Genomic DNA, 20,505 nt, shown 5'->3' on the forward strand with positions numbered 1-20,505 from the left:
CATTGGTCCTCCAAATTTCAAGGGAACCAATCTGGTCCTTGAACGGATATCTTGTTGGGAACTTGGGATTGTAAAGTTATACTTTCTCGAGGTCGCGGCGAACGACTTTGTTTTTTAATAATGAAAACACTTAATTGCTTCATAGTTCATACGCAAGTGACAGAGATGAGACTAGCTGCACCGTACCTGTCGAGGGCATCGAGTTGCATGGGCAATGTGGAAGCATGAGTACCGATATTGAGGAGAGGAGTGTCGCCAGGCTTCGCTGGCTAATTTATGAGCAACCTTGTGCTTGGAGAAATGAGGTGCGCTGGATTGGATCAGCCAATTCGATTCTGCAAATTAAACAGGGATCAATAACTTCTACGATTGCAAGCGAAAAAGGTTCCATTCACCTTCACCGCACACTTTCTCCCCCTTCTAGGGACAACCTTTTCCAATCTCTAGAATGACCCCGTGAATGAGCGATTTTCCCTTAATCTTTCGAAATGACGGACTATTTTTGTAAAATAAATACATTTCAAGTGTAAATTTAATAAAACTACACTACAGGGCCAAAACTACCATAAAATTATAGAACAGAGTTTTCTAGCCCGTGTTCGATTTAATTGGGTTTGACCTATTTTATTTTAATTAAACCGATAAATTCAAATGCCAAGTTTTTTTGAAAATATTTTTTTATTTATTCATCTGTCCGAACGGCTAATAACTTTACAAATTTTGGGAGGGGATTAATCCAAACATTGGTTCCCAACTCGAACTAGAGGGAGCTAATTCATATGCACACAGATTACGAATTCCAATGCCAAGTTTAATGCTAGGAGTTATGTGCATTAATCCTAATAGAACTTCAAAAGGATTATGGCTTGGTGTCGTCTAATATGCGATCTCATGCATTGACACGTAATCTTAAGACGACTTAGCAAATAATCTATACAATGTGTTGTCTTTTTAAGTTATCTCATAGTAATTCTATTTCCTTAATTTGTGTATAGAAAAAAGAAAATATTAGGAAAAATATCCAATCTCCCCCTCAAACTCTTGAGCTAAGGTCAACTTCATCCCCCAACTCTCGAAAGATGCAGTTTGGTCCCGAACTCTAGTATTCCAATTCAATGCCTTATCTTTCGAGAGTTGGGAGATGAAGTTGACCCGAGGCCAAGAGTTCGAGAATGAAATTGGCTATTTTGCTAAAATATTATAAGTTGCATGGCAACAACACCCCGTACAATGGTGGAGTAGTCGTCTCGTAGTCCTAAAATCTAGCCTATGAGACGGTTGTTTCGCGAAACAACATCCCTCTCTTTCCTCACTCTTTCTTCTTCACATCAGAAAAAATCATACGTGGTACTGCATGAGACGACCTATGAGAGTGCTGAGGTGTAGTAATGTATTTGCTCTTAGGCTAAAATGGTGAACAAATTATCCACATACTGTGACACTCAAAAGGGGAGAAAATGTGTCCTATCTTGTTGGCACATGCAATCAATCTAGAATCTTTCTGACTATTGGAAAGTGAAAAGAAATTGTTATTCACGTTCGATGAATTTCGATAATATACTATGATATTATAACATTATCCAACTATTTTTCATCCATCCCAAATTAGACCCTGTTTGGATACACCCTCCTAAAGATTAGGAGTCCACTTGGACTTGTGCATCCAAACATGGATTCTAAAAGTGCACTCCTAAACTTTAGGAGGATCATTTTCATTAGGAGGGCTAAGGGGTACTAATGGATCCTATTTCTCCTAAAAGTGGTCCCCAAGTCCCCCTTTACCCCTATTGCCCTCGCATGCATTAATGACATGAACAGTGCAGGGGTAGTTTAGAGGAGTAATTTGGGAGGTAAAAATGATATTTTTCCTCTAAGATCCTAAAGATTAGTAGTCCATCCAAACAGCCATGTAGCAATTTGAGGGTTAGTACACTACTAAACTTCTTTAGGAGTTTGTATCCAAAGTCTTACTATTCGTTTAAACTTTTATCGATCCGCAGCGATATAGATCCATAACAAAGTAACTGGGCATCGATACGGGCCGACTTTTTTTTATTTTGGCCCTTTTCGTGAAAAAATTTCACAAATAGGCTCCTGGCGAAACCAATTTCGAAAATGGACCCTTAGCTTGGCGCCAGGATGGCTGGCGCCAAGGTATAACGTCTTGGCGCCAGGCATCCTGGCGCCAAGGTCCCCCACACGCGCCTCTGACATGGCGCCGGCCCCCTGACGTGGCGCCAAGGCTTGGCGCCATAGATCTTGGCGCCAAGGCTTGGCGCCAGCCTCCCTGGTGCCAAGCCTCCCTACATATACCGCCACTCTTCTTCCTGCCCAAGAGTTCCTCCTCATTCTTCTCCACTCTCTCGGGTTTTTACTCTCCCTACTTCGCCCTAGACTACGAATCGATATTGTAGCTTAGGAAACTTTCATTTGATCCGTGGATCCTGAAGAGCAAGGTATCCTCTCTCCCTCGTACCTTTTTTTCACATCGATTCGCTATATATTTGTTGCATTTTTTAACTTAGGGTTTCATGCAAATGTAGGATGCCGAGGCGTGGAAAAGCTAAGAAACTAAGGTAATCTCAGCGCACGTAGTTATGTTATATGCTCATTGTTGTGGATCAAATGAAAAAACCTTAATTATAGGTTTATTGTTAAGTGCGTTTGATTCATAGAACGAAATAAACTAAATTGTAGTTATGGCGCAAAGAAGACCGGAAATGCGTTTGATCCATTGCCTCTGCCTAGTGGTGTTCCAGTGCCGATGTGCTTTTGCGGCGATCCTTGCAAGGTAGCCAAATCCGAAGAACATGCCACGTATAGGCAGAGGTATTGGATGTGTTCCAACTTTGCATTTGAACCTACACTTCGTCAGCGCCGCATTAACATGTTGGTAAGAAAATTGTTGTTGTCTTATAATTATTGTCCATAATTTTTTTGTTTTATAACAATTGCATTTGTTGTAGACCCCTCCACCGCTATGTGATTTTGAGCAGTGGATCGACATTGAGATCAATCCTGAAGACAAGGAGTTTTTGGAGTATATGATGCGCTGGGATGTAGAGAGGAAGGAGGTGTACGAGAAGAGGCTCATAGAGGGGCTGCGGAAAAGGAGCACAAGGAAGAGGAGGAAAGGAGGCGGGTTGCTGCGAACAGGGAGGAGAGAGAGAGAAGAAGCTTGAGCGGGCACGCCGAGCGAAAGCAGCGGTTGAGGAGAATCCCGATACCTTAAGGGAAAGTGGCCTCGTTGCACTCAGTAGCCATATTTAGGTTCTAGTTCTATGGTTTATTTATGAACAATATTTTCTACTATGAGACTTTTATTATGTTGTCATGTAATAATGCACTTTAAGTATGAACACGCAATTTGTAGACGACCTATATTTATTTTGCGATGTAATGCATTTCGAAGTCGTAGTCTAGTGAAATTTCCGCAGAAAATAAAAATGGTACTTGTTAGCGAAATTTCGGCAGAATTTCCCCTACTTTTTGATGCAATCCATACAAAATTACGAGATGAATAGTGAACATAAATACAAACATACAAGCATAGAAGCATATGACACAAGCATATGACACATTCATAATAGAATCCACAATAATTCAGAATGAAAGTCATATATACAAATGGTCCATATAATACAAAGTTCGCAATAAGAACCGTCACTGCCTCCTAGTCTTACCCTTACCCTTGTGACCAAGGGCGTCGGTGCCTGGAGTGTAAGGAGAACATGGATGATGTAGTCTAGTGCCTACAACCTGTGTAGGCTGAGTCAAGGGAGCCTCCTGGAGCTGAGACGGGCCAAGCTCCTCGGCCCTCTGCTCATCATCGTCGTCGTCGTCGTCGTCGTCCTCTTCATCGGATGCAATTGATTTCGAACCTGAGGGGCCTTGGCTAGACGTACCGACGCCTCCTTCGCGTAGGGATGGAACGTGCACGTCTCGCGTCATGGCAGTCCTACAACCACAACGAGCAGCGGCACGGCGAAGCCGATTTGACAGTCGCTGCAGTAGTAAAAACTAGTTACACGAAAGAAGAATGTAACGTATTAATAAAGTATTAGAAAGAATAATTTGAGAGTTATCTCTAGGAAGCTCCGCGTCTCGGGGTTCGTAACTCTAGGACGGAAATGCTCTATATCTCTAACCGAGCTTTGGAGGGTACGGCCCTGCAACAAATGACTAAGTCACTAAAGCAATAAATGATTTAGTCAGATGGTCACTAAGTCCTTATCTAACTAACTAAATCTCTAAGTAACTTAACATAAAACATAGAAAAGTGAAGCAATTGTCTTACCATCCTATCCAGGATTGGTCCTGCCTCCACCTGCCTTCCAGCACGAGTACTCTGATCGTACACCGTGTCTTCATCGTCGGATGAGTGGATGTCGGCGTAGTCATCTTCCATCCACACTGCCCTCAGCCTGTGACATGTCGCACCTTGGTACCAAGTCTGATATTGCCTGTACTCACTGTTTGTGTGCGGCTCGTCGTTCTCGTCCACGTTTTCGTTGAAGTTCTCCCAATCGTCAATGTACGCCTGGTGGAACGCGACCCACTCAGAGACCTTCCGTTTCTTCTTACGATCCATGCTGCATGTCATGTTACATGTTACTGCTAGGCAATATTTAGTTACTGGTATTGAAATAATTCAAATACGAAAAGACTTACTTATGTAACTCCACACTAGTGGAGGTCGCCGGTGGTGGCCAAATCTGCCTCATCCCAAACTGCCGTGCTACTCGATCCGGCAAGTGGTACTCGACAGCATAGAAGCATATGAGAGGGCACTTCATCCTGTAAAGATCTTCGTCCAACCCACACACGAAGTTAAGGGTAAAAGGAAGTGCGTCCTCTCCTTGGTAAGGCTGCCAATTTACCTGCAACATGACAAAACAAGATGTTAGTTGTTATACTAAAAGATTACAAAGCATGTTAAAAAAATTTGACTTACACTATGAGCCGTGAGCGCGTCTATCTCGTTGATGTAATCCAGGTACGCGCGGTCCAACCTCGTATGGCTAATCTTAACCTGATCCCAAATATATGCCCATGTCGGCTGCCGTCTCGGCATCTCACCTGGGAACCACGGTCGACGCGGCATAATCTCGGAACGACCAACAGGAAGACGGGCCCACATCCATAACTGCAATAGATAGACACACCCACCAACTAACGCGGAGCCCGCAGTCCGACGGCACGCCTCGCACAGCTGCCGATATAGAAAACACAGCACAGCTGATCCCCAACTGTAAAGACGTGCCTGGTGCCAGTCAGTGAGGCAGTGGATCCACATCCAAGACGCAGTGTCACCTGTAGCGTCTGGGAAAAGAACGCAGGCAAACAGGTTCAGGATCCACGCCCTGCAGTAGTGCCCAACTGTCTCCGCATCCGCGTCCTGGGGGCACTGGCCGAAGTGTTCCCGCAGCCAGGAGATTAGGACTCCAGATGTGCGAGTCCCCTGCTCGTCAACCTCTCGCCCAAGGAAGGCTGCCACTCGTGCTCTCCAACCCTCTGAGACGCACGATCCAGTCACTACCCACCCGCGAATCGACAAACCCAGCATCTTCTGACAGTCCTGTAGGGTCACTGTCATCTCTCCGAACGGCAGGTGAAAGCTGTGAGTCTCGGGCCGCCACCTACATTTTGCAGGAATATTACTTATTAACATGTAAGGACATAATAAATTGAATATGAACAGAGAAAATAGAAATAAAGTAGTACATGTCAACCAATGCAGTTATAGCCGCTGAGTTGAACTTGGGCATCCCACGACGAACCTGATACGAGATGACATCTAGGCCCGCCATCTTTAGCAAAGGAGTGTAGCGGTCGTCGTACTGCAGCGCCAAAAACCCATCATAGGCTCTAGAACGAAGGAGCGGAAGGACCTGCATGCAAACAAACCGAGTCAGACATTTCTTAGAAAACAAGACGTGGACGCTTACAATGCTTGAATCATGAATTGTAGATTATTACCTGCCCTTCCACTATGAGACAACCTCGGTGGGTCTGGTCATACGCCTGGTCTAGAAGGTGGAAGTGCACCATCCTACAAAAAGACAAAAACAAATAAGATTAGTAAACAATGAATCATGTAATTAGAGATGTAGAAACATAATCTGCATGAATAAAATAAATATGAAGTAACAAAAAGAGCTACTGGTCGCACCTCACTAATCTGCCAACGGCAAGTGCGTGAATTATGGCCCAACCTACCGCACTTGCCGCACTCGTTCTGTTCTGGATCAGCAAGAAATGGTGTTGCTCTACCACGCCTCGTTCTTCCGGATACTTGATCCATAGTCATGTTATGCCTTGTCCGCTTCCTTGTTCCACGTTTGTTCCAACGGTAAGCTGGATCCGCAACATATTTTGGCCCATCATATGGAGGCCACTCTCTAGGATCCCGGAAAGGCACGAAGCGGGGGCTCCATGTCCGCACAAGGGTGTCTACGCTGAACTCATGAGGTATCATGCTCTCGATATCAAAATTGCGATGCCTAGCTGCTGCTACCAAATGAGAACATATGAAGTGGTACTGCCTTGACCTACCACAAGTGCACTTGAAATCTCGGAGGACTACCACATGTATCCTCAACTCTCGGATCTCGCCGTCGGACGTTGTACCGCCCCTATGCTCGACCTGATAAGTCCCTGAGCTGAGATCAAAACATTGCACCTCATGTGTGGAAGCCCTTTCATTTGCAATGATGAGATGTCTCTTGGTTTTTCAGCCCATCTCTCCCCAGCAATCTGCAACACTTCTGCTTTTGCGTGTCTTTCATTGAACCACGCTACAAGCCAGTAGAAGGTGAATTCAACGATTGCGTTCACAGGCATACCACATATCCCCAATAACAACTTATTGAATGACTCGACCATGTTACTGCACTGAAACTCGTACCTCCAACCACCGGCGTCGTGAGATCTAGTCCACTTATCCAATCTCTCATCAAACCAGCGAGCCATTGTCTACCTTCTGCATTTGTTGCGGTCCTTACCTGCTCCAATTTGCGCTGAAAGTAATAATCCTCAAGCTGACGAGCAGCAACTTGAAACAGATCAAAATTATCCTTCACACCATCCTTCTAAAGAAGGTTCTCCGCAAGGTGTTGAGTGCACCAACGATGATGCAAAGGTGCATAGCCCTCTATCTGCTCTTGCACAGCATGAAGTATGCCCTGATGCCTATCGGATATGACGCCAACCTCCCTGCCAGGACCAACCACATGTATCCGGACTAGTCTTAAGAACCATCCCCAACTGTCATTGTTCTCCCTCTCAACCAATGCAAATGCCAAATGAACCAACATATTGTTCACGTCACAAGATATGGCTATAAGAAGTGTGCCCCTGTATTTGCCAATCAAAAACGTACCATCAATAGAGAAAACAGGATGACAGTGCCTAAAGGCTTCCATAGACTGAGGGAAACACCAGAACGCACGCCCGAATATCTGCCTCCCATCCTTCCAAGCATTTGGCTTTGGGATATACTCATAATGCATGCCTGGATTCACCGCTTTAATTGCATTAAAAAGCACTGGCAGCTGCTCGTACCCAGACTCCCAATCCCCATAAATCATCCTCCACGCTCGCTGCTTAGCCCTCCAAGCTTTACCATAAGTTATCACATAACCTCCATAAATATCCTCAACAGTTTTGATAATTGTTCTCACTTTCATGTTGGGTTGTTCCTTCAATATTCCCATCAACCGCTTCGCAATGAGGGTAGATGTTAACTGCGGATGTCTCACTGTAAGCTCATGGTCAGCACAATTGTGTGGACCGATAACTTTTGTGATCTTCCACTTTCCGGTGATATTTTGCTTCCTTGCACAAACCCTCCATGGGCACCGTTCCTTGTCACACACAATTGTGTAACGGCGCTTCGCATATGAATGCAACACTTTGTACGGTCTCTTCCGTATCACCGCAAAAGCTTGCAACCATCTCTTCAATGCGGGAAGGTCCTTAAATACCCTTCCCTCCTCAATAACCATACTAGGACTAGCTTCAGGAGCTTCTAGGAGCTCATCATCACGTCCTTCTGCAAACGCCTGATCGGAAAGAGTAAGATTGCTAAACTCGTGAACTATCAGATCACGACGTCCAGGGAAGATACGCCTGAACATCTCAATATCACTCTCTGTCATCTCTCCAACAGGACGATCATCATCAGAATCAAGATCCACTCCCATCTCGTATGCATCTTCATCATTCAAAATTTCAACACTATTAGAGCCACGCAATCCATCTCCACATTGCACTTGCGCATCAACTAGAGGCACATCCACATTTTCTGGAATATCTCCTGCGCCATCAAGTACAAATATGAGTAAAGAATAACTTGATGGAACGAATGGATTATCTCTCAACAATAGAAACCGGTAAGACACTTACTCGGATCATTCTGAGTGAAAAAAAACTCATTAGGAGAGTCCACCACATCATCAACAATCCGACAACCATGTCCAACTACTTCATTAGGGACAGATTCAACATCGGGAATAGTAGGTGCAACATCCACGTCCATAACAGGTTCTGGGACGGGAGGATCGAAGTGTGCCCGTTGACCCATTGGTCAGGAAAACACTTGGGGAATGACCATTCATAACCGTCCTCACATATTTTTCCCACTGGCCTGCACACTGAATTGGGACCATCTTCCTTTGAATGTTGAGAGGGGAACCTAGGTGAAGTATGCCCTCGACTGTGATTTCATCATCTTCATGACAATGTAACTCCTCCCGAGCCCTTGCAAGCAACTCACTAAACGATGGTTTCTCATCGAATATGACAACCTCGCATTGCATGGCAACAAACTTAATACATCCATATTCATCCCTTTCCACAGTGCCTCTGTGATATATGCTCACTACGTTCTCCATCTAGTATATCAATATAACGACGCACAATTCATTTAGTCCATAATAAATCAAACATTCTAAGTACAAGATCTCTAGTATGAGATGAGATAGTATCAATTTCCTACTAACTACCAAATACAACTAACTATGTCATACAACTAACTAACTATGCAACCTAATAGTTAGTTAGGTACGTACCTATACAACTGCTTAACTAAATAACTAGTTTACTATGTAACTAACTATACATCTAACTACGTAAAGAAAATTGGACATGCATCTAGTTAAATAGTGTCATGAGTATCCTCTAATCTTTCTATCATTGCAATTCATAAAGATAAACTTTCATATCTAACAATTCTACCTACCTATTTACGTATCTAACTATTTCATCTACCAATTCTACCTACCTATCTAAATTCTACCTAACAATATAATTCTAATTCATCTATCTAACTATTTTATCTAGTTAACTATAACTCTTCTTAGAGTTTTACCTCACTGATGAACACCGGCGGCAAGGCGTGGGGGCAAGCACCGAGCGGGGGTCAGACGACCTCCGGTCGTGGAGGACGCGGGCGACGGGCCGTGGGCCACCGGCAGGGGCGGCCGCGGGCAATGGCGGGCGTGGGGCGGCCTTGGGACCCGGGCGGGGGGCGCCGGGCCGGGTGGCTCCAGGCGCCGGTGGCCGCAGGCAAGGTCCTACAGGCGGCCGGCCACCGGACGGGGGGGCGCGGCCGCGGGGGCCCGCGCGGGGGGCGCCGGCCGGGGCGGCTCCGGCCACCGGGCGGCCTTCGGCCAGCAGCGGCCGCGGGGCCTTCGGGCGGGCGCCGGGCGGGCGGGCGCCGAGCGGCCTTCGGTCGGGCGCGGCCGCGGGGCCTTCGGGCAGGCGGGCGCCGGCCGGGGCGGCTCTGGCCGCCGAGCGGCCTTCGGTTGGGCGCGGGGCCGTCGGGCGGGCGACCACCGGACGAGGGGGCGCGGCCGCGGGGAGCTTGGGGCCGGGCGCGAGCGCGGGACCTTCGGGCGGGCGGCCACCGGACGGGGGGTGCGGCCGCGGGGGCCCGCGCGGGGAGCGCCGGCCGGGGCAGCTCCGGCCGCCGGGCGGCCTTCGGCCGGGCGAGCGCCGGGCGACGGGGCGCGCGTCTTCGGGCGGGCGGGCGCTGGGCGGGGGCGGCCGGCTTCCGGGCGGCAGCGGCGGACTCCGAGGCGGCGGCGGCGGGGCGGTCTCCGAGGGCGGCGGCGGCGCGATTGGAAACGATGAGAATGCAAACGGACGCGCAAAAGGAAAGGGATCCCGGTACTGTGTTAAGAGGCTTGGCGCGAGGGAGGCTAGCGCCGAGCCTTAGCGCCAAGATCAAGCCTTGGCACCACGTCAAGGAGCCGGCGCCAGGGTCCATTTTGAATTGGTTTCGTCAGGAACCTATTTGTGAAAAAGTTTCGCAAAAAGGACCAAAATAAAAAAAAGTCGGTCGATACGGGCGACGCGCAGGCCACGGCCGCGTCACTAGTCTGTGCGATGCGAGTATACCACCCATCCTCCTCATCTCCATCCACCTCGCTCCTGTTCACCTCTCCCTTTGTGGCTGTCTCTTGAGTCTTTGGCCTCCCTTTCTTTCCTTGCGACGACTACTGGGTGAGAGGCGGCGACCTTCGCCACGGCCCTTCGCCGGCGACGGGCACGCTCCAGGTATGCCCGAGCCTTCTCTTCCCTTCCCTTCCTCCTTTGCGAAACGGAGCACCCCAAACCCTAACATGAGCTATTTGCATTCGGATCTGACCCGGTTACAGTTATCTACATGTATAATACCTACGATCTTCGATTTTTTGTGCGCAAATTATCGGGTGTACATGTGTATACACCTATGTCCTATACTGTGGCCGCCCTGTCTCTATGGATGTATGTGAATATGTGATGAGAGCTTTGAGAAATCGAGTATCAATTTAGTACCGTTGGGTTTCATGGATCGACACTTAACCAAAAGTTTATATATTTAAGTCATAGTAATCCAGAGCTGGGCGAAATGGACTGAAGAATCAAACCAATCTCTCAGCTCAACCTGGCCAATAATAAACTCTTTTCTCTCCATGCGTGCATTTTAGATTTATCTTGGAAACATATCCTTGGATGTTTAACTAATCAGATGCAACAGTGCCTTTGGGGCAACATGCTCATGTTATCATCTATTCCCAATTTCTAAGATATGTTTTGTTTTTTTCCCTTTGGAAGTAATCAACTCATAATAAAGATGAAAAATATAGTAAACAAAGTTTATTTATTCTCTTATCAAGCTCAAGTGGCTCATTTTGCAATTGTGGGCCAGCCATGTCTAGTAGGGTAGCAGTTCACTTCATTGCTTGTTTGCATGCTTTGTCGCTTCATTTGTCATACTTGTTAATTTTGTACCTTTTCAACCTATGAGTTTGGTGACTGTGTGTTAGATACAATGGATACCATTCTTGTTGGATCCGATTATGGGTCCCTCATTCCTAGGTGATTGTGGCTCATAAGGCTGTTGTGTATGTGAAATGATGCAAAAGGATTTTCACCGTTACACGCACACACACAACGAAGCAGTTAATGCAATGCTAGTAAAAAAATAATGGTATGGCATAAAGGTACAAATTGGTTTGTCAGTTTAGTTAATGAAAACTTGGCTGATTATGTGTAGGATTAACTATTGTGGGAAGGCTGACTGAAATGGAAAGTTTATGTTACAAATTGTAGCCACTAAAGATATATGTTTGCTCAAATTGAACTTTTGTAATTGGTTAATTATATCCTTATTCTTCACCTAAGCACAGTTTATACATTCTTGTTGTCTTGACCCTTGAATCACTATGTCATACTCTTTACTGTCACCCTGTCCTCCCTTATTTTTAATGTATATTGTTTGATACTTTGGTAACTGTATACGTATTCCATTATATAGATTTTGTTATCATTTTACTTTCAGTTCAGCACAAAATGCAAAAAAAAAAAAATAACATCGAGTTGTTTCTTTTCAAATCTTATTAGGTAGTCTTGTAAACACTAAGGAGGTTTTGTATTGTGTGCATAAAAGGCAGTTCATGAACACTTCACTAGCCATGTCTGGTGTTTATGATGAGAAGCCACCTACAGAGGTTTCCACTGATCCGAACAGCATTGATGAGGATGATGACTGGGTGATAGTCAAGAAACAGCGGATCACCATATTAATTCCTCCACCAACACCAGATGCTGCAAACCCTGAATCAGATAGGCCCACAGTAAGTTCTAAACATTCTACCTTAACACAGAGCAAGAGAGACTGGAATGCTGCCAGAAAGAAGCACCCTAAGCAGCTGATTGCCAAGACACCCAAGGATTTCCCTCCAGAAGATGGCATTAGTGAGAAATTTCAAGTAGAGGGTTCTGAAAGTACAGTTCAAAAAGATGTTCCAAGGATCGTGGGTGACATACCGCCACAGTGTCCTGCTGCCCCTGTTGTAAAGTCAGAATGGACTGAAGGTGGATGTCAGGCTGTTGAAGGACTGTTTCATCAAGGCAGTGGGAAAGTGACAAATTCTTCTGGAATCATGGATGATCCAAGGATGCCAGTTATTTCTTCACCTGTTGCGAATAAGATAATGCGAGCCCGGCTCCTTGAGAGTCGTGTTGCTCGTTTTGGAGGACTGAGGAATTGGCTTTTTTATCGTGGTCTTGGATGGTTTGTTGGCATATTGGACAGTGAAAAGCTGGGGATGTACCAGCTAGTCTCCCTTACAATGATCCAGCTGAAAGAAATGGGCCTTGTTGCTGTAGGTCCAAGGAGGAAACTGATCCATGCCATTGACAGTCTGTGTCGCCCTAGCCAGGTTGAGGTTGTTTTTTGATCTCTAGCACATTTTAGTCAGCTAGAAATGTCAGAATGCTATTTACAGGAAGGAATGTCTGAAGTGGCCTCTGATTGCAGTTAGTTTGGTGACGGAAGCCATATATGTCTTTTGGATGGATAGCTCAAGGTTGGCTCATTATCTAGAATCAGAAGCTGAAGCGAGTGCTGAAAGTTTTTGGGAACAGAGAGACTAAAGTTCATCCTGCTTTGAAATATGCTTTTCTAGACTACCCCTTGTACGATAATTGATGTAGGTCAAGCTGATATCATGTAATCTTGCAGATATGGAGGGATCTTTTAATAGCACTTCATTTTGTAAGAGCTGAGAACTTTTAGGAAAAGATGTGTTGGGTCTCTCCCCAGGCAAATTTTCGATGTCTGAGTGGGTGGGAGGCTGCATAATTGTAAAGTTCCTGTGTTTGGAGTTGCGAGCACTGCTGCAGCTTCAGAATTAAGAGGATCTAACATTCTAAAGGAAAGTAAATCACAAGTCAAGCAGACAAGCTCGTTTGGGCTTTCCATGGAGTGGACAGATGGCTTGTTTCAGTGTCTTAAGAGCTGATTATGCATAAGCATCCGGGGAAAACTGATGTTCTTGAGCAGATTGGTAAGGGGTTTATCAGTTTTAACTAGTGGCATACAAATTTACGGTAGGAGCCAATTAAGCTCAGAAATCTGCTTAGTTCTGTAGCTTAAAGTGGTGTAAAGTAGACCAGTGCACGTCTGCACCATCGCATCTTCCTTGTTGAGTTGTTGAGATCCGTCGATAGTTTATTTGAAATGATGTGCGCCAAATACTCTTTTGATATTGTGCAAAAGAACATTTGGATCCCGTACTGGAAAAAAATGAATCGCATGAACGAATGAAGATGTCGATAAACGCCGGCGAGATGTGATGTACTGTCAGCAATGAGATATCTAAATATTTGGAGGGGCAACGAATGGGTTTTGCACCCGCTCATGGAGCCACCATTGTATGCCCTCCATAGCCAACAATTACTACATCTAACGCTTCACCACTGCAGCAGTAATCTACAAGGACTCGAAACCTAATATGAAAATATAGGAGATGCTATAAAAACATGTTAGTTTTTTTTCTCCTGTTTTGTTAAGGGATCAATTCTCGACGCATTAAACCAGCTCTATCGGTTCCGTTGACGATACTCTCCCACTCTTCCCTTTCCTACCAACACCCATGATTCTTGGCGCATCTGCCATCTCGCTGCGCCACCCTTGACCGCCACCACGCCAAGCCTGTTTGCCAATCCAAGTATATTTTTAACTCAAGTCTTGTCTTGCCAACTCTGTTTATCATGCTTGTCTTGTTTGAACATTGATCTGATTTTAAACACCGATGTTGTAAAAGACATGAAAAAATGTTGATAAATCTGAAATTTAGTTTTTTTTAAAGAAAAAGCAACCCGAAAGATTAGCTTGTCCATTTAAAAATTGAGCATAAGCAAGAAAACATAGTGACGCTGTTTTGAGCCTGAAAACCCCCTCCTAAAAAAAAGAGAACAAAACAAAAGAAAACCCTCGCACAGAAAACCCTCCATCTGCAGTCCTCCCGCGCCGCAATCATCCATGGCGGCAGAAGCTGCGCCGCCGTTGTCCTCACCGTCGGCCACAGTAGCAAACCCCGGCCGCAACCCGAAGAGGAAGCGGAAGCCCAAGCCCAAAGCAGCCGGCCCCTCCGCCCTGAACCCTAACTGGGCGCAGCTCCAGTCCAAGCTCCCCCAACGCCCCGCCGCCACCCACCTCGGCAAGCGCAAGCATGACTCCGGCCCTCCGTCGCCCTCCCGGGCGCCCGCGGAGCCGTCTCCGCCCCCTGAGGCGGTGGTGAAGCTCGAGCCTACCTCCGACGATGCCAGGTGAGCGTGCCCGCGCAGCGAGATGCTCGGATTGCCAGTTTTTTTTAGATGTTTGGTTTTTTACTTCCTGATTTGGGAATGGCGATTCGGGGTGGCAGCTTGACGAAGGCGGTGGCTATTGACTGCGAGATGGTCGGGGTAGGTTCCGATGGCGGCAAGAGTGCCCTCGGCAGGATCACCTTGGTAAGCACCATTTTTACTTCAATTTTCATGTTTATTTATTTACTATGTGTAGTAACAGTATGCTTTGTCAATGGAATGAAATTTGCAACTATGTTGTAGCTGGATTTTGTTAGATGTGGAGATATTGTGAGGTTGATTAGGGTAATCTACAGTTGGAGGGTGGTTATTCATAGATGTCTGGTTTAAGAATATGGTGGTTTCAATAATTCCATGACTTAGACGGATTGACATTCTTGTGGTTTCATGAAAGTGGTTGTTACAAGCTTGCATTTGACACTGGTATCATGCAGGTATTTGTTTCAAAAACATGATTAGCTTATATTTAGGTTTGGCAGTACCATAAAGTAATTTCCTATCATTTGGGAGTTTCTACTGCTTTTTTATTTACCTGATGTTAAGCTCAGAATTATGCTAATAAAGTAGCATATATATTAGCTTTATTTAGGCAGTGTTCAGCAATTGAGTAGTGCAATATGGCCCTTTCCCGTTATAATGTGGTTTTATCTATTAAGGGGGTGTTTGGTTCCTCCCCCTAAACTTTAACCCCCGTCACATCGAATGTTTAGATACTAATTAGAAGTATTAAACGTAGACTATTTACAAAACCCATTACATAAGTGGAGGCTAAAAGGCGAGACGAATCTATTAAGCCTAATTAGTCCATGATTTGACAATGTGTTGCTACAGTAAACATTTGCTAATGATGGATTAATTAGGCTTAATAGATTTGTCTCGTCGTTTAGCCTCTATATGTGCAATTAGTTTTATAATTAACTTATATTTAGTTCTCCTAATTAGCCTCCAAATATTCGATGTGACACGGACTAAACTTTAGCTCGAGAAACCAAATGCCCCCTAAATTGTTTTCTGTGGCTACTTGCTACTTCCATGACGATGCTATAAGATAATGTTTTAGTGTTGTTACTAGTGATCTAGTTCTTGCATGAATCTCAGGATTTGACATAATACAATAGAATGTGTACATAATTAAAAAAAATCATACAATGTTTTAGTGATATTTGTATACTTGATTTTCTATATCCCTGGATCTGGAGTTAATGCTCCATGTAGAATCAATAACATTTATTTATAGGATAGGTGCACAAAAGTTATCGTGTGGGTTCTTTATGATGTCCTCTGGTGATTTGAATGTGTTTACACTTAGAGAGTTTGATGTGTTGTAAATGGATCAAGGCTTCAAGCTGTGAAGGTTATTCTTGAAGTTTGTGAATTACATGCTTAAGTTTGATGGAAAATTGTAAGTGTAGGCCATGTTTACCTAGCCTTGCTTTAGGAAGAGCGGGAAAATGTTTCCTTACTGTTGTAGCAAGGGAGGAAGAGCCAAACTGGCAAACTTGCTCCTCCAACAAGAAAGATTTCTGGAGCAGTAGCAATGCTGTACAAGGGAACCAAACATTCTGGACTTTTTTTTGTTCAACATTATGTAGTACCTGATATATAAGTTTCTGTAGTATTTGCAATGCAACATATGTATTTGATGAAGTTTGTTTGAAATTCCCAAACATTTGGGCAATGCACATGCATTCCTGCCTTTGAAATATCATCATCTAATCTTAATATGCTTTTTGTCAGGTTAATTGTTTTGGCAATGTCGTGTATGATGAATACGTTCGAACAGTGGAGCGAATTGTGGATTACCGCACACGCATTAGTGGGATTAGACCTAAGCACATGAATAAAGGTAGAGATGTCACTACATTGTCAGTTATCACTATATGATATTTTGTTACTGTAGAGAGGTGATGGTGATCTATGTGGGTTATGCAACTGTCTTATGTCACTGCAGCCAAAGAATTCTGGGTTGTGCAGAAGGAAGTAGCTGAGCTGATTAAAGGAAGAATTCTTGTTGGGCATGCACTGCACAATGATCTTAAGGTTGGTGGCTGTAACTCCATTCTTTATGGACCCTATGTCCTTGTCTAATTTAATTCATATTTTCCAGGTTTTGCTACTAAGCCACCCAAAGAAGGACACTCGGGATACATCAGAATATGAAATTTTCCGAAGGTTAGATAGTCTGAGCATCTTCTGTGACCTAATTATTTTTTTGCTATGGTTACCCTAACTGTATTGACTTGTGAATTTCAATTCACTAGGGAAAGAAAGAGGCGGTCATTGAAGGATCTTGCCAATGAAGTACTTGGTGCTAAAATACAACAGAGTGAACACTGCCCCGTATGTGATACTATAAACATGATTACTGATTTGTCAACAGCCTAACACTTCCATCTTGATGTCACTTCTGCTCATGATTACTTGCATGGCCACTATTGATGCTCTTACAGATTGAGGATGCCCGAGCTGCGATGTTCATTTACAACAAGCACAAGAAAACATGGGAGAAGAACATGAAAGAACAATTCAGGTTCAAAAAGAAGCTCAAGAAGCGAGGCAAGAAGAAACCTGCTGAGTCCAATGCAAATGACCCCAATGTCCCGACTGTGCTTCTATAGAGACTAGCAAAAGATACCTGGGAACCTGTGCGAACCATTTCCATACTCGACATGAAGTTTTTCACTCTGACAAGTGGTATGGATATGATAAATCCTACTGGAACTGTCTCAAGTCAGTATCTAACCATAAAACTTTCAGAGAATACTTGATGCCAATGTCGTGATTTGAAAACCATTGATTCATAATTCTCTGTGTAGCATTTGTCCTAGGGAAACAATGTTTGTAATGAAAATTTTGTAGTTGAACATCCATGTACACTGTAGTGTGTAAATTCACACTTGCATTCAGGTTTTGTAACAAACATTTCCACCATCAACTGAAAAATGTCACAGGTGACAAGATTGGGTTGCTGAGAATTGGATTCTGAGGACTGGGCTGCCTTGCAGCAATCGTAGCAGATGTGAGACTGAGACCTCTCTGCTGCTCATGGCGTTTCCTAACTGTGAACTGGTGCTGGTGCAGGGGCAGGGAGTTGGTGTCCAGCATGTGGAGGATGACCACCATGAGCAGGGAGCAGGTGAACATCGGGATCGGGCCGAAGATCCACATGAGCAGCGTGGTGGCGAAGTAGAGCGCCCGGAGCCCCATGGACCAGAAGTTGCCGCCCCGGATGACGGCGTGCTGCACGTAGGCTGCCGGCACGTCGGAGTCGAGGGTGGTGATGAGGAAGCTGGCCTGGACGTAGTACCTGGCCGAGTGGATGAAGCAGGTGAAGGAGGCGAGGAAGCAGACGAGGAGCGAGATGTACTTGACGGCGGCCGTGCCCTGGCTGCGGTCGCCATAGACGAGCCCCGTCATGAACACCTTGGTGGTGCTGCTAATCCAGGCGCCGATGAGGGAGCCCAGCGCGATGGAGAGGGAGGCCAGGTTGGCGGACGCTGAGATGCTGCTGGAGATGACGCTCAGCGCCAGCGATGTCTCGTCCGGGGAAGCCCGGACCATGCGCCGCACCCAGGCCGCCTTGTTGTGGTTCTCGTAGCCGATGATGGTGGTGCTGGGGTGCCGGAGGATGCGGTAGAGGAGGAGCAGGTGGTAGCTAAGCATCACCACCAGGCCGCAGGGGACCAGCACCAGGTCCAGGGACCCCTTCTCCAGCTTCATCGCCTCTCCTCTCCTCTGTTCTTGTGCTCTAGGCTTGAAGGCTTCGTTGTAGCTCTTCTCTGCAGGTGTCTCGCATTTTGATGCTGTTTCTTGGAGTTCTGTAGTCTGTAGAGGACGTGAGATCTTTGTGGCTTGTGGTTTGCGGTTTTATTTGGATTTTGTGGGTGCTACTTGCTAGTGGCTGGGTCATGGGCTCCTGGTTGCTTATGAGTTTTGCATTTAGCGTTGCTGTCGTGGTACTGACGGCGAGGCTTGTCGCTCGGGCCCAAAGACTGCGAGCACGGCAAGCAAAATTTGTTGATCTTGCTTCGAAGAAACGCCGGGAGATGTAATTGCTCGACGGGTTTCCGGATCCTCCAGGATAGGATCCAACCGGTAGCAGCTCCACTCGATTCCGTCATCCAAGAAATAGCATAAAATTAAACGTAATGGGATTACTTAATCCAAGTTAATTAGCTAGGTGAAACCATCAACGATTCAACCAATGCGCACAAATCTTAATCAAGCACAACAGCAGAGTAGCATTTCTTTTTCTTGTTTTTTTTGTTTTACCAAAAGCAGACTAACATTTCCTTGGTACATCCTCGCGGTGTCAAATTCCTTTCTGGCTTTCTATCCGTAGTAGTTGAAAGCTCTAATAATGCATCCTTGGTAACACACAAAGGGTTAAATTAAAGCTCCTGGATGAAACGTGGATGTGTTCCCTGATGCAAACCTTGCGAAATTAAAGCAAATCTGCAATTCAGAATGGCCGGCCACAAATTCTATAATAATACAAATCGTGAAATAAACAAAAATGTTGTTCGATAGCGGGTATATAGAAGGCCACGGACCCGTTATGTCACGCCCTGTGTGTACCACCATGTGTTTGCTTGCACTCAAAAGGCACAAGCCTATTTGAGTACATCGTATAATTGACCATTACGGTGATTAGGTCAAATCCCCCCACCCAAAAAAATATGAAAGAACATTTCGTGCTCACATGGCACTCACTGTTCATATCAGCTAGATCCGCATTATGTAGCCTACGAGCTTTTAAGTTTGGCGGTGCAGCTAGTCTGCCTATCCAAAGTCACCCGGATTACGTAGCCTACGAGCTCAAGTTTGGCCGTGTAGCAAGTATAGTCTGCTTATCATAAAAATATATCCTAAAAGCCTATTATGTCCTATTTGGAACTACTACGTGATATAAATCTACCTCAACTACTTAGCATGGGAGGTGTGGTCGTGCACTTTAATGAAAAATCACCTAGCTCCTAGGTTTATCAAAAATATGTAGCTTCGGTCGCAGATCTCCAAGCCAAACATCTCGGGCTCCACCAACTCTAGTTTCGAAAAAAAATATGAATATAGGGATCAACTTCAAAAAATTTTGCAAAACTCTTTAAGAGTTATTTCCAAAAACAAGGTTTTAAACCTCCTCTGGTAATTACCTACCGTGCTACTAAGATGAGCGCTGCATACTGGAGCTCCACCGCCGGCGCCGCCACCTGCGGCGGCCTGGCCAAAGCGCGCCGGGGTGCCGCCACCGTCGCGCTCTACGCGCTTCTCGGCGCCGCAGGCTTCGCGGGGATCGAGGGCGCTTATTGGGCCGTTGAGTCGTGGCACAGCGGCCTCCTCAGGTCCGGCCGCGAAGTACGGATTGGAGGGCGGCCTGCCAGCTCTGGTACCCATCAGGCCCCATCACTCCACGAGAGTTTTTGGGGGATCCACACCGAGGAGGACACGTAAAGGAAAATGGAAGCCTGTTTCGGCCCCTTTTTACGCTATGTTGTTGTCATAGGAGCTCTAAAAAAATAATTATTGCCGTTTTGTGTCATAAATATGCTTTCAGATTTTATACCCAACGACATAAGATATCGTCCAAAAAAACCATTGGCAAGGTAACACACGCAATTTTGTTCTATTTTTCCATGTGAAGTGCACTTACTTTTTTATTCCTGTTTTTATTGGAAAATGCAGCTCAGTAGAAATTTTTTAATGTATATGCATTTGCAAAGGGAGTTCAGTAACATTTTCAGGATCAAAGTGTTATTCTGGGGCCAACCTATGCGATGCCAGGATTTAGAGTTGGATCTATCCAAGTTTCTGGTTTTTTTTTTCTTGATGACTCAAGTTTGGGGCTTAATTGTATGTAGGGTGCCA

At 45.4% G+C, this 20,505-nt stretch overlaps 4 protein-coding genes across 7 annotated transcripts; 2 read left to right on the forward strand and 2 right to left on the reverse strand.

Annotated features, from left to right (window-relative positions):
- Window positions 1-3,384: 3,384 nt before the first annotated feature.
- Window positions 3,385-6,687, reverse strand: LOC117862114 (serine/threonine-protein phosphatase 7 long form homolog). The gene is made up of 9 exons (XM_072294755.1): window positions 6,683-6,687; window positions 5,980-6,052; window positions 5,725-5,891; window positions 4,955-5,639; window positions 4,672-4,880; window positions 4,298-4,592; window positions 4,092-4,169; window positions 3,906-4,011; window positions 3,385-3,419 (listed from the first exon to the last, which is right to left on the reverse strand). Exons 1-9 carry the CDS (start codon window positions 6,685-6,687, stop codon window positions 3,385-3,387), a joined length of 1,653 nt encoding a protein of 550 aa, XP_072150856.1.
- Window positions 6,688-10,391: 3,704 nt separating this feature from the next.
- Window positions 10,392-13,262, forward strand: LOC117860646 (uncharacterized). 3 transcript variants are annotated; one of them, XM_034744014.2, is made up of 2 exons: window positions 10,392-10,560; window positions 11,936-13,262. In XM_034744014.2, exon 2 carries the CDS (start codon window positions 11,943-11,945, stop codon window positions 12,726-12,728), a length of 786 nt encoding a protein of 261 aa, XP_034599905.1. In that variant the 5' UTR covers window positions 10,392-10,560; window positions 11,936-11,942; the 3' UTR covers window positions 12,729-13,262. The 3 variants fall into 3 exon arrangements, with proteins under 3 accessions (XP_034599905.1, XP_034599906.1, XP_034599903.1); XM_034744015.2 differs by having other exon boundaries at window positions 11,940-13,262; XM_034744012.2 differs by having other exon boundaries at window positions 10,394-10,560; window positions 11,890-13,262.
- A 974-nt stretch (window positions 13,263-14,236) lies between these two features.
- Window positions 14,237-18,549, forward strand: LOC117860644 (uncharacterized). Of its 2 annotated transcripts, XR_004641534.2 has the most exons (8): window positions 14,237-14,601; window positions 14,700-14,784; window positions 16,378-16,486; window positions 16,592-16,680; window positions 16,748-16,812; window positions 16,902-16,980; window positions 17,091-17,334; window positions 17,722-18,549. XR_004641534.2 is itself a non-coding variant. In XM_034744010.2 (7 exons), the coding sequence occupies exons 1-7, from the start codon at window positions 14,315-14,317 to the stop codon at window positions 17,256-17,258; spliced, it is 882 nt and encodes a 293-aa protein (XP_034599901.1). In that variant the 5' UTR covers window positions 14,237-14,314; the 3' UTR covers window positions 17,259-17,615. The 2 variants fall into 2 exon arrangements, 1 of the variants encoding a protein (XP_034599901.1); XM_034744010.2 differs by lacking the exon at window positions 17,722-18,549 and having other exon boundaries at window positions 17,091-17,615.
- LOC117860645 (uncharacterized) lies at window positions 17,420-18,360 on the reverse strand. Its single transcript, XM_034744011.2, has one exon. It carries the CDS (start codon window positions 18,358-18,360, stop codon window positions 17,572-17,574), a length of 789 nt encoding a protein of 262 aa, XP_034599902.1. The 3' UTR covers window positions 17,420-17,571.
- Window positions 18,550-20,505: the final 1,956 nt, after the last annotated feature.

This window comes from Setaria viridis, chromosome 6 (genome assembly GCF_005286985.2).
Source record: "Setaria viridis chromosome 6, Setaria_viridis_v4.0, whole genome shotgun sequence".
Classification (NCBI taxonomy): domain Eukaryota; kingdom Viridiplantae; phylum Streptophyta; class Magnoliopsida; order Poales; family Poaceae; genus Setaria; species Setaria viridis.